This window comes from Botryllus schlosseri, chromosome 4 (genome assembly GCF_051294905.1).
Source record: "Botryllus schlosseri isolate E-star chromosome 4, Bs_hap1, whole genome shotgun sequence".
In the NCBI taxonomy this organism is placed as follows: domain Eukaryota; kingdom Metazoa; phylum Chordata; class Ascidiacea; order Stolidobranchia; family Styelidae; genus Botryllus; species Botryllus schlosseri.
Window position 1 is genome coordinate 24,641,770 of NC_137239.1, and position 14,468 is coordinate 24,656,237.

The 14,468-nt window shown below is 39.9% G+C and overlaps 1 protein-coding gene across 1 annotated transcript in view; it reads right to left on the reverse strand.

Annotated features, from left to right (window-relative positions):
• Nucleotides 1–13,431, reverse strand: part of LOC145438315 (uncharacterized) — a 147,873-nt gene extending 134,442 nt beyond the window's left edge. The window contains exon 1 of the mRNA XM_080315711.1: nt 13,324–13,431. Within this exon, the coding sequence (XP_080171837.1) occupies nt 13,324–13,384 (61 nt within the window). The 5' untranslated portion in view covers nt 13,385–13,431. The remainder of the gene's footprint in view (nt 1–13,323) is intronic.
• Nucleotides 13,432–14,468: the final 1,037 nt, after the last annotated feature.

The following is a 14,468-nucleotide window of genomic DNA, read 5'->3' on the forward strand; positions in this document are numbered from 1 at the left end:
CGCCACTCAAAAGATTTGGTGCTCTAAACAGAAGATTATGCATCAGTTCCATAGCGGTCACTGTCAATTGAAGTTTTTCGACTAACTCTCATCAGGAGCGAACGTCAGTAAATGCGGTTAATCAAATTCCAAATATAGAAGCGATTTTGTTGATGTGACGTAATAATGACAAGAGTACGGAGTCGCGAACGGCACATAAAAACGCACTGTACGGTATAACAGACACAAATTCGGCTGTAAAATAGCCAAATGACAACACAAGACTAATGAAATATTCCCAAGGTATAATACAGATGCTGCTTCTGGCGGCAGAGGATCGGCTTTTGCAGCTTTTTAATCGTAGATTTGAGAACAACCACGACCAACTATGGAAAACTGATTACTATTACAACGTTTGGCACACTTGGGGTGTTTCAAAATGTGCCCTTCGATGGCAGTATACTGTTAGTTGATCATATTCACGCATGATAACCAGAGATTGTGATGATGAAGAAGATAAGTCATTATCCAGCAATTTTCTAATTTGACGTGGAACGTTTTGACGAATTCTTTGTTGCAAACGCTGAGGCGTGCGACTCACATATCGACTGTCGCATCGCCACGTATATTGGTAAATTTTAATAGTCTGATCAATAGCAGGTAGCACATCCTTGCACGTTGCGGGTAGCAAAGAATTCGTTGTAAATATGACACGGGGTTCCACTTGTGACAAACGATGACTCACGGAGGATCTAATTTGTTTTTCGAACCTCGTACAAACTGTGCAAATCCACGGCAGATGCAAATAAACTAGGCAACGTCTCGGCCCAAACGGCTTTTCTTCGTTAAAATCTTGCATTTTACGTTGATTAGTTACTTTGACAATGTGCTCTGGATAGTCATTGGCATGAAAAATATATTTTATATTATTTATATCGAAATCCAATTTACCGTTACTGTTAATCGTGAGGGCCCTGTGTACCATATGTACCTCGAGTCAATACCAGAGTTGGATCAATTACAATAATTCAGTTCAATTACAATTACTCAGTGCTAAAAAGGTCAAATTACAATTAGAATTAGAATTACTGTTAAGCATGTAATTTTTTACAATTACAATTACAATTACTGTGGAACATGTGATTGATACGGTAGAGAAATGTTCTTTGACAGCCGTAGCGACGTAATTAGCAACAATCCCAAGTTATTCAGTATTCATGTTTCATTCATGATATGTAGAATACCGTTTATTTAAAAAGAACCCGAACGTATTCGAACTAATCCTAATCATGAGTACTGAAAACTACAAACACAGAAAAATGTTTAGGCGACTGCTAACAACCAAACGTTTGATCGACCAACAGCGAATAGGTTACAGGACAGTCAATGAAATGTAATCAAACGATTAGGCTATTCAGAGCTGAGTGAGGATAATCAAATGTAATTGGTAAGGCGTCAGCGATAAGGATGATACCGATAAGATGTGTAAAATTAAAATAAATGCAAAAGGAAAGAACCTCCCGATAACTACGAATTACAACATTTTGGTTCGCATTTACATTTTCACCTGCTCGGAAACTGCTAGATTGCATTTGATGAACATTAGGGGGCGAAAAGTTCTGGCCCCAGTAAATTTGGCCAAGATTGGAGGTAAAATTGGGATAAAATCTCAACAAATGCGTGATCAAGTTTCATGAAGACTTGGTTGGAAACTTGAATTTCTTTTTGCTATTGTTGCAACAAGCCTCGGCACTGGTCAGAGATTTAAAAATAAAACTCTGACCGTGGTGTAGGAAAGGGTTCAGCACAGGTTTCAGAAGATTTTATTTGCTGTTGGTCCATTTTTGAAATATCAAGATTTAGTTTAGCCCACTGGTTCTCTAATTTTTATAGACACGCCCCCCTTTCTGACAGTGAAATATTTCGTGTCCCCCTTATCGTCATATCACACAATGACATCAGAATGTTAGCAATCCTTACAGATAGTTTGATGGTATCGAAGGTTATGACTGTTGATGAAAGAATTCTCCAATATGAAATTCCGACTATACACAGAGCAGTAACTATGTAATGGAAGTTAATCGCGCCAAGCCCGGAACAAATTTCAGTTTACCGGAGCTTCGCGCCCCCCTTCAGATGCTTTCACGCCGCCCAAGGTGGGCACGCCCGCCAGTTTGACAACCACTGGTTTAGCCTATATTGTAATTCACAAATTTTCCGCGTTGCTACTGAAGTATGGGAAACAGTTTAGCATGGATGAATTATCTAGTTATAACGCGGCACGCATAGAACACCAATGTAATTAGGCATTATTACATATGACGACTCTGTACTAAGGCCTTAAGGCCCTGCGGCCCCTCGTCGTCATCCTGGTCCGTACCGCATTCTCACTGGTGTGGCGAATAAATGATTGATTTATTATTTTAAGTTGTGATTGTCAGGTTTCCAGTACACTGTAATTGAATTTGTAATTGAGCAAAATGTTCATCAAATTACAATTACAATTACACAAAACAGAAATGCTTCAATTACAATTACAATTACATGAAAAAATGTAATTAAATACCTCAGCTCAATTATAAATTACAATTTACAATTGATCCAACTGTGGTCAATACACGGAGTAACTCAATTTGATTCAACTATTTTTCCTTTAGTAAATGACTCGGGTCAAGTCTAGTCATGACTCGAAAGAAACATTAAAACCCTGATAATTTGCTCCTGCATTAACCGTGCGATCGAGACAGTATAATGTTTTATGATAAAAGTTTTATGTACAACTTTACCATTTTTTCCAATCCCGGGGTTGACGGACGAGGTTTCAAGCACGAACCAACAGTCATAATTTGCTCTGGATGACTATTGCTGAACAAATATCCGTGGCTTTGCGATGTATATTTTCGATAGATTATAATATTCGTGTTATTTTGGCGAAAATGAAACTTAGATGCACAATCTGTTGCAGAAGCATGTAATATGAGTCATTGGCAATCTATGTAGTCGTTCGGCTCAGCCAGATTCCCACTGCATCCGAATGAAAATAAATATCAACCAATCGGGCTTCGTCAGCGGCGCTCCCCGGCCCGCTGACGGCAACCCGCCGAATATCCCTGTTGGGCAAGGATCTTCTTATTGTAACCTTGTATTCACGTCGGTTGCAAACGACTGGTACCTCACGTCACCAGGATGGGCTCCCCGCAACCCCAACACACATGGGTATGTAGTTACTCCCGCCGTTTGTCCTCAATTTTACTGTTTTGACGCTATAACTAGTTTTGTGTTCAGAATAGAGAAAACTTTCTTCGTATGACTTATGTAAACATGATGTTTCTGCAGCTTTTGAGCTATATAACATAACTCTACGACCAGCGCTTGCTGAGATATGCAATTTTATCCCCTCGCGCGCAGAAACTGGGGGGTTGCCGGCTGGAAAATGGGGGCAATCTCTTGAATTCAATATTTATTGAAGTTTCGGGTCATTTGCCGGGATTTAAGAACCCCCTTTTTTCGATTTAAAAAAAGTCATTTTCACTCCACCCTAGTGGTCCGGTAACCTGGAGCCCTGATTAGTGTGTCTTCCTAATACGTTGCAGCCTTGTTCATCCATAATTCAACTTGCCAGAGGTGGCATCCTGCAGGGGTACGGTCGCATGCAGCCGTTTAACAATAATTATGCGGCCCTCTACACATAGTATAATCAAATAAGCGTGTGTTGACGGCCGTCAATATGCAATTTGAATGAACTAATTGGTTCCTAAATCTTTGAGAGATTTGATTTAACTTGAAAATATTATTCACGCTTGGTGCGATTCAGGGTGATTTTTCGTTTTTAATATAATGGTGCATTCTGCGCCACACCCCACATAACCAAAACACAGAGTAAAATGATGCACCCCATATAGAAATATCAAGATAGAATCGTGTGCGTTTCACGAATAAAGGTTTGTTCTGATACGTTCGGGAGATTCCAATATATATTTCGACCATGCCTACAATCTTAATGGGACGTAAAAAATAACAACATGCAACAAAGTGACTTGTAAAAATCGGAATATGCATCATCAGTAATTCTGTGCCCAAAATTTTCGAAGACACCCCTACATCAGCTCTATTCGTTTGTCTGATCACGTGGACAAAGAATCTATGAATATTTGACAGTATCCTAAACATGGAAGATATGCGGAAACTAGAAATCGCCAAGTTTATGTATCAGTTCCACTGCGGTCATTGCGCCGAATCTGTCGATGACTTCTTTACCTCGGAATCAAAAGCGCACAAGTACAACACACGCGGGTCCACGTTGTCCTAATATCATATGATCGACCGAAAAGATCATCGCTCTATCAAATATGCCGGACCTGACGTGTGGAACAGTATCCTGCCAACCATCCGACAGTCGACGAGCATGTCCACATTCAAGTCGTAATACAAGCAATTACTACTAAATGAATACTAGTCCATCCTCAAGATAACCGGACCAAGACCTATCCATCTCGCCTTCCATGACATGCCACCCCAATTTTGTCGCTTGCTTTTTTCAATACTGTCTTCTTTTACATTTCATTCAGTGTGCATGCCTCCTCTTCACATCGCCTAGGCTAGTGGTTCCCAACCTGTGGTACGCGAATGTCTTCCAGGTGGTACTCGAGTAGATTCCGTTTATTTTTTTCGACCGAAGGGAGTTATTAGTTCAGGTGGGGCTGATTTTGAGTTTTTTTAAAACCGTCGTCGTGGTGGTAAAAAGTCTTCGTCGTAGGTATGGCCAATCCCACCAATGATGGCCTACGGAGATGAGATCTAGTCGTAAAACATTGGGATTGCTACCTAACAAAATTCCGTTTTAAATATTTGACCACATAAAATCGAAATGCGGGATCCACTACAGCAGGGGTGGCCAACCTGCGTCCGTAGAAGGAAATTTGTGCGGCCGCGGAAACGTATTTCAATTAGTATGTGTTGGTGGCCGTCGACTTGAAAATTGAATTTACGAATTTACTTCCAAATTTTTAGGAGATTTTGATTAACTTTGAAATTTTCTTCGCGCAGCGCGTGATTCAACACGACTTCATTTTCGATTTTAGTATAGTAGCTTCCTTGTCAACCTGAGCACGACAGTACAGATGTGAACAGCAACGAAAAAAGATGAGCCACATGTAGGAATACCAACTTGGAATCGTGTCTTCCTCACGAAAGAAATTTGCTTCCATGTTTCGTTTGGGTGATTTCGATATCTTTCCAATATATCGCAAATCCTGATGGGAGGTCAAGAAATAACAGCATGCAACAAAGTGACTTATTACAATTGGTCCACCCGAAGATACATCATCATTTATTACTTGCCTCAAATTTTCGAAAACACAACCACCATCAACTTTGCCTGGGGATCTGATCACATTGGCCGGGAAAGGATAAACGTTTGATAGTAATATGTGAAACTACATTAATTAATGACAAAGTTCATACGTGAATCCGAAAAAATTTCGCGTTTGGCGCGACTATGACGTGATCAGGAAGCTGATCATCACCTGACCACTCGCTATTTCGGTGCGTTTCGTAAGCCGATATAAATAAATACGTTGGTCTGGAGCTCACTGAAAATGGACATCGACAGTTTTAAATGGGTATTTGGCGTCCAGTTTGTTCATTACGAACTATGTTCTAAAATGCGGCCGTAGGCTAGGCCTACATGACTACTCGAAATGCAGCCGTGAATAGCAAAAAGATTAGCCACTCCTGCACTACAGAATTCATATACTGCGCCTTATTTTATATTTCGCTGCCTTCGGCAGCTCAACATGATGGCAACATTTTTTGTCTGCCTTCGGCTCGCGAATCGAAAAAGTCCGTGATTAGCGAAAAGGTTGAACACCCCTGGGTTAGGCTTACTACGGAATCAGCGTGTTATGTGGTCAGGCCTCAGGGGTGTACGAGTTTCGAATAAAAGTTAAAAGGGTGTACCACGACGAAAAAGGTTGAAGAGCACTGCTCTATCCTACCCACCGACACATCCCTGGTATACAATTTAAGCCTACTCCAATTATTTATGAGTGATATGAACGTATAAACGATATTTGTACGATTTAAATCATACGAAAAGTTTGGTTTTATGAGCACTCGGTACTGTGATCAGTTTGTAGAACAGAGACACATAGCTATTACCTATTAGGTTACTTTACTACTGGTTCACGACAACGTAAGCTGTAAGCTCCTATCACTGCGTCTGCGGTCAATTTACGTGTGATTTAACAATGGAGGCTTCGTTAAAGTGACTATCATTGAGTGATTGATTGCTATAACACAGTGCCGCCGGTCCGCAACGACTTTCCTGCCGGTCCGCCAGGTACAGTACAATTTTCTACCTTAATTTCAAGATGCAATATTTTATAGACTGCTTGTCCGTTGATGAAATAAATTGACCATTAAATTTAAACTGATTCAGAACTCCGTTTGGTAACATGTTCGATTTGACTTGAAGTTCAAGTCGTGTCATTTGACGACATGCGAGCGACAGGTAAAAGCTGACTCGCTCAATCACGCAGTTTGTGCAATCATTCGTCTTCGATTCATTCAACCTATGTGGGACTGTAACTACTGCACCCAAAACCCCCAATTGTAGCGGGGGCTAGCTTGAACGGGCCTAAATTTATTTCGTGAATGAACCAAAATTATTGAGTTATCTTTTGAAACTTTATACAGCTTTTTTCAATTTTTTTTTCTCGCTTTGCTTGATTTATTATCACTAAATACCTTGCTAATTGGATGCCCCTTATCCAACAAATACGCATGATTTAAAAAATAATAGGCATTCGGCGTCAGCCATTACCGCGCCACGACGGCTCCTCCTCGCCACCTCATCCGCATAAGCGGTGTCTCACAAAAAGCCTAGAGGTGGGCCGTGCTATAAGACGGCAGTTACGGAAAATAATGAAGAATATCGGCCTGGTGTAAATGACCTTAGTAGTTAGTAGACGACAAACACCTCAAAATGAACAAACAAACCGCGCCACGACGCAACAACACATAATAAGTTTAGGCTAACATGGGACTCCGAAAAGTGTGCCAAAAAATTCGGCAGCGAGGAAACTTCGGCCGAAAAAGACTGCCCTTCGTTGATCGAAAACTTCGATATGTATATTTGTAATTGTTCACAGGCGCCTAAATGGCTGGCGACGACTCTCGATGTCCTGGCAATTTGTACCGCACAGAACAAAGGCCATAACACAAAGAAAAGTTATTTAACAGCGAAGAAATACCAATCTGGAATCGTGAGCGTCTTTTGGTCTGGTCCGCTTGGGCGATTTCACTATCTATTAAATACATAACAGACAGGAGGTCACGAAATAATGACGAGCAGCGAAGTAATTATACCATCAGGTATGCCCGAATATGTTTAATTACCGTGCCCTAAATTTTTCAATCCGACACCTCACTCATCTCTACCGGAAAATCAGATAATTCCGGAAGGAAAAAAAATTATAGCAATATACATGTAATTATCAATATTATTGACCGATTCAGTCATGAACTATAGAAAATCTTCGATCTTCACGCGATTAGGTTGAATAGACTCTTTGCCTGCCCTGAGTAGAATGAATGTGCTCACAAGTACTGGTGAAAGCATCCATCCAACTGTGGGGTATGGTTTATAACCCTGTTAGAGTTCAAGACCAAGGTGTTCTCGGTTGTGGCACGCTTCTCCGTGCAGGACAATTTGATACCTCAACTCAGCAGACTCGCTACCGTAAAATCACATGGAGTCCATCTTTAACATAATGAATTACGATCAAAACCATCAAAATGTCATTCTCTAGCACCATAAACTTGAAAAAAACGGTTGCAAACTTTACCTTTTGTGTTAATTTCAATTTTTAAAAGTTCACCGATCTGCCAAATATATATATTTTTTAATTTTACCGGTCCACACGGTGAAAAAGGTTACGAGCCACTGTTAGACCTTCAACGGGGCGTTGCATGGCTCGCATATATAAGTAGAACAGCATTCTATCACGTATTAACACACATTGTATTCGTATTGTATCTCTCATTATGGTTAATGTTTGTAAAATTTTTGGGAAGGTTACACCACAGGGTTAAAACTTTGCGATTGAACTCACTAATCGAGTTCACATAAACGTTCCACCCGCAACAAGGGTGTATATGGTCATCAATGAATGATACATTATTGTGTTCAACAATGAACTTCAAAAATTAATCGCGATAAGCGCAGATCACTGTGATTTTCGGGCAAACAACGCTGAATACGGCTCCTCCATCTGTATTACAAAGACTACAAATATAACTTTTAAAACAGAATGGGCGTAAAAGTTTGCATTCAGTGATCATGGAGGTAAGCCGCTGGATAACTCATCTGTCAAGATTCGCTCAATAATTACATAGCTATATAGTAACTTGGAACGTCATTATACAAAACCAAACACCAAAACTTTTCCATGAGGCAAACGAGGACATATTTCCGGAGTAATAAAATTTCCGAACTGAATTCTTCCTTAAATGCGCAACAGCACTTGAATGAACTGCTCCACACTGTTTTGACGTCATATCAACCTGATTTTAAACACCACGGATCCAATTGGTGGGGACGCAACGTATCACAAAACAATGATAAACTTCATTCAATAGCCTACATTTTATTATGACGGAATAAATTCGTATCTTTGAATTTTTGAGCTGTGACTCTTTTGAAACTATGATTTTTTTTATATACGGCACTGGCACGAAGCAGGTCTTCCCACCCCTGTGATATAATGTGAAACCTCAGAAGATAGGAACTATTTGATAAAACAATATTCTACCTACACAACCCACCTACACATCTATAGCCTACGACACAGCGTAAGCCTACATCAATTGTCGACGAGTAATATAAACAATTGCTGGAAATTCCAACCTGTGCTGCAAACTACCATGGGGATATGTTTTGTATATTTGCGAAGGGTCGTAATTCATTTCATTTGTCTGTTTTTGAGTCCACCGTCATCACTATGCGTCAACCTACTCTATGCCAACATAAATAATTTGTGTATCATTTGTGTCCTCTTCGTGCATGCCCTATAGCCAGGGTTGCCATACCGTCCTTATTTTTCAAGAAATGTCATTGTTTTCGACGTGCATCCTTATTTTGTCTTATTTTCAACAACTACCGAACTTCGATCGTTTTCCTCTGGCATCCATGTTGCATAATACTCTAAAATTATGCTTTTTAGTCGTGATTTTATGACATAAGTGAAATGAATTCCCGTAGTGTATATCAGTGTTGGGATCAAGTCGCTACTTTCGAGTCACGAGTCATCTCGAGTCATTGCAGATCTTGACTCGAGTTAAGTCAAGTCAAGTCACTAGTCAAGTCACAATTCAAGTGAAATTGAATTTTCGAAGTATGAGTGATGATTCAAAGTCATAACATTTTGCCAGCTGTGTGTGTAATATAGATTGATTAGCATTATCTTGAATCAAATAACGAATATGAAGTTAAATATACATGAAAAAGGCGTTGTATCGCACACGCACACGTAGAAGTACTAATAAAATACGTGAGTAACTGTATAGTTACATGCTGCAGTCTGTGATTATCAGCCAAAATAGAGGACTGAATACGAAGACTAGAGAACTTGAAACAAATTGGTATGGTACAATAATACTCATCTACACATCCATAAGAATATAAGCGCATAAACTGTACTCATTAGATTTAAATCATTCTAGAGCAGTGGTTCCCAACGTGGGCGATTTGGCGGTCTGGGGGGGGGGGGCGAAAATAACGAAAGGGGCGATAGGGGGGCGAAACGGACGACGGGGGCGATAGGTGGGCGATGAAGCGTTAAAACGTCTATATTGGAGTCAGGACCGTAACTGCCGCACGCACCCCAAACCCCCTATTGGGGGTGGGAGGGGGCGAACTCGAAGAGGGCCTAAAATTATTTCGTGAATTAACATAAATTATAGAATATTTTTTTATAATTTCATGTAACTTTTTCAAAAAATTTTCCGCGCTTGGCGCGATTTAATATTGTCATATATATTTATTTTAGGGTACCCGTCAGCCAACAAAAATACGCATGATTTTTGGAAATGGGAGACTTCGGCGTCGGCCATTACTGCGCCACGACGCACCAAAACATATGAAGTTGTAGGCCATGTGATGCAACATGCGATTCCGAGAAGTGTGCCAGAACGATCAGCAGCGAATAGACCTTGGCCGAAAAGGAATGCCCTTGTGCTGACCGAAAAATTCGATATATATACATATATGTCTAATTGTCCATAGGCGCCTCAATGGCTGGCGTCGAATGTTCCTGTCCTGGCGATCTGAACCCTACAGGACAAATGTCATCGCGCAGGGAAAATTTATTTGCCAGTAAATAAATACCAATTTGAAATCATGTGCGTCTTTTAGTTTGGTACGTTTTGGCGATTTACATATCTTCTGACATAGCAGATATAGGAAGTCACGAAATAGCATCATGTAACGATATCAATATAACAAAGGGTCCGCCCGAAGATGTTTAATTATTATTTAGGGGTCGTACTTTTTCCAACACACCACACTCATCTCTACCGGTAAATCTGATTACTTGAGCAGAGAGAGGATAAAAAATTGACATCAATGTATATGCATTATGCAATTCCCGAGAATATTGACCGATTCAAACATGAATTATATAAATTTGTCGCGCTTCGCGCGTTTAGGCGAAATACGGTGACTCACCAAACAGTACATGAAATAGGGTATGGCTGATATGTAGCGACAAAAAGCCCACTGGCTGAGGGGGGTCTGGGGTTTGGTTTATCACCCTATGGGGGCCCAAGACCAATGTTTTTTTGGGGGGTGACGAAGTGCTATTACGGTCCTGATTGGAGTCAAGTTGGAGAAATGACCTTTTTTTTAGTCAACTCACGAAAATTTAGCTGTCAAAGTGTAATGTCGAGGTCGAACCGAAAATGCGGCCTTTTTTATAAGTCAACTCGCCGGTGATCCCAGTTTGTATGCCCATTTATCGGTTCCCAATATTTGGGGGGCGATGATCGGCGTGGAGCTTCAAAAGGGGGCGATGAGTCGAAAAAGGTTGGGAACCACTGTTCTAGAGGGTCGGTATAGGTGAGCACTGCGCAATGTAAGCACTGCACCATCTAAGAAACACGACGCGTGAGAAGTTGAACATATTGGTTTAGAAATGACTGTATGCCGTATTTGACCGTGTTGTAGCATGCCGGCCTGCTATCAAAATCATATGTGATGGGTTCGAGTCCCGGGCCGGGGCTGTCCTGATTTTCTATTTCTAACACTTCAGTCTCACATTTTGCAACAAACATGATTATAATATTTCGTGTGGGTCAAATCATTTGGCTTGCCACTTGCAATAAGCAATATGGCGTGACATTGCGTCATAGGTTGGTGTTCACGTTGGCATACTCACATAGAACTTTTCAGAAAGGTTCGCGTTTACACGAACCAGAATCTTTCAGTGGTTCACAGTATACCTAATCACAACCGATTCTTATACTCAACTATGAGCATTCAGAATTAATCATCAGGTGAAACATAACTCATACGTACCTATAACCAGAATCTGAAGTGTCTAGGTACCATTGTGAGTCGCGTATGGCAAAATCAACGTTGCTCTGCAAAGAGTTGAAAAGTTCTTTTGCGCCTGTCTCGCCAAGACACGTATTGAAAAACTCTGACAATTTAGGTGGAACGTCCTGCGCCGTTAAATCCCGTTTACGTCTGGACCCATGGGGAGTACAACCTGTAGAATATAGCTTGCAATCTGAATGTGTATCGCACCTGCATGTGTAAATGATTCCATAGCGTATATGGGATTGTGTTGCAATTAAATATACAATATTATACACGATACTTCTTCCAGTAAAACATGTAACTCATGATCAAGTTTGGTAAAGGTTGTGTCACAACCAATGCATCAGGTTTAAACAATGAATATGGGAAAGATTCACATAAAGTTGTGGTAAATGAAGACAACCGCAAGTATTTCGGCATTGTCACAGATACATATTTGATATACGTTATAAACATGTATTTAACTTGACTATTCTGCGTCATTGAAAATATTATACTCTTTTCCTAAGAAATTAATTATATGCCAATGAGTTATTGTTGCATATGCTCTATATTTATCATGTTTCCAAAAGCCTAAGACGTTTCCCAAATTCTGATTCGTCATGTGATAGCTCACATGACATAATAAAACAAAAGCTAAAACAAAAGCTTAGCTTTAACATGTGGTATTTAGTGTTTGCCAAAATAAATTTAGTAAGGCAGAAAGTAGCGTACACTCTTGTTTTATTTGACTAATTAGCGTATTAGAATCCGAGCGGGAAATGAATTCCCTTGGTAACACCCGTCACAGATATCTTATGAAAACTGTCAAAATTGAAGTTTTCTAACCAAACAACCAATCAATCAACAAACAGAAATATTGGCTCAAGGAACACAAGGAAGTAATACTGCTTTGAAGGTAAATTGCGTTGCTCGCTCGATCATGTCTTTCCTGGATTTCCAAAGAGATGTGATTTCGACATAACTTGTATCGTACTGCTGCGTACGAATTGTATCAAACTAAAAACCCATAAGCAGTAACGTCGTTTGTGCGAGTAATAAACAAAATAACTTTTGACGTGGTTTGGGATTTAGGGGCGATTAGTGCCTGGTTCGTTGCCCTGTGGGGGACATTTTAAACGTAAGTTGCGGAAACACTGTCCTAGGGGCCACATTGACTTGGAATTGTCATTCACCCAATAAGGTCTACGCAAAATGATATAAATCATATGTACATTACTATCATTATTATACAAGTATCAATTTACTAATACTATAATTTAGAATAACATACAGCTTTAACAGAACCCTTTAGTTTCGGCGTAGTATATTTCATAATTATTTTGCTCCATTTATCATTTGCCATCCAGGATAGTCGACTCTAGTGTTCACAATCATAATTGTTAAGATGACGTTGCATGGACAACATTCTTCCAACATTATAAACCAGATCTCAACAATTTCCATGCCTACTTTACGAACTGTGGTATAGTGACGGTTGCTATCATGTGCATAAACCCAAAGAAACAATTATACAACAATATCAAAATGAAACAAAACGGCCTTAGAGCGCTAATGTTACATCATTATAATTTTAAAATGAGCGAGAAATATTTGAAAGAGTGAGACTCCAGTGGCTTCAACGATATTGCAGTGTACTATAGATATAATACAAATTATTTGCGGTTGACGTCCTATACTCAAAAACTCGATAATCCCAACAACATAAATTCCAAACTATTCTATAAACATAACTTTAGCATTACCTTGTGCCGTATCATGGTCGACAATTAACAACAGTATCCACGTCGCTATGTGGTTCTTCATGGATGTAGTTATCTCGTCGAAGTATTTGCAGCTTATGAGAGAGAACAAGCTACAAGTTTATCTAAATATGCCATGGTAGAATTCAACTATGATTGGCAAGTGATGCATAGTGAACCTCGTGACATTTTGATGGTTATCTTTACCATACACACAGGAAGCCACGATGAAATTGCAAACTTGATGCATTAGGCTTATCGATATACATGATGCTTTAGGCTGTTATGATGTTATGCAAATCCGTTTGACGTAGCCTACAATGCATTGTCATGTACCATAACTCAATGTGATTAAAATCATGACATTTGGGCAATCATTACTTTGTGGCATGTATATATACAGAAGTTGGAAGATATTGATGGATCCTAAGAAATCTCAGCACAAATCTGAATATGCACCGCGTTTCAGCGCCGCGATGGCGCCATTGATTCCATGGCAATTACTCGGCTGTCACCCTGAAACGGTTGTCACCCTGAAACGTCTCGAAGAAGTTTAATTTGAAGAGTTGCCATACACCACAATGAAATGGTTTATTAGATCCACCAAAAACTCTTTATCTCTAGATCTATATACATTCCTGCCCAAATATTAAATTGTTGATTCACAGTAAAACTGATAAATACTAGGGATGGTGTGAACCTCTGAAAGGTTGAGGTTCGTGTGAACGCGAACCTTTTTGATAGGTTTCGTGTGAACGCGAACTTGAACCTCATGACGTCACGTGACGTCATATTGCTAATTCCAATCCTACATTTAAGTGATGTGATAGCCTACATTAATGTTCATTGTACACGATACCTGGCGACGACTCGGGCCACATAATGTCACACTGCTGAAGTACATATAGACGTCTTAAACGTCTCCAAATGTATCAACCGGGGCAATCAAATGATATAATAATTTCATAAAGTTGATATCTTCCATCGCTTTGCCAGAAATTTCGACGAGGACTTGCAAGGGAATATAAGCTTACGCGTTAACGCTCCAGGCCAGACCGGACAATGTATTCGGCGTCTGAGTTTTGCTACGTTGATATTGAGCAGAGTGTAAAACGGATTTCTACACTTTCTACCGATATTTCACAATT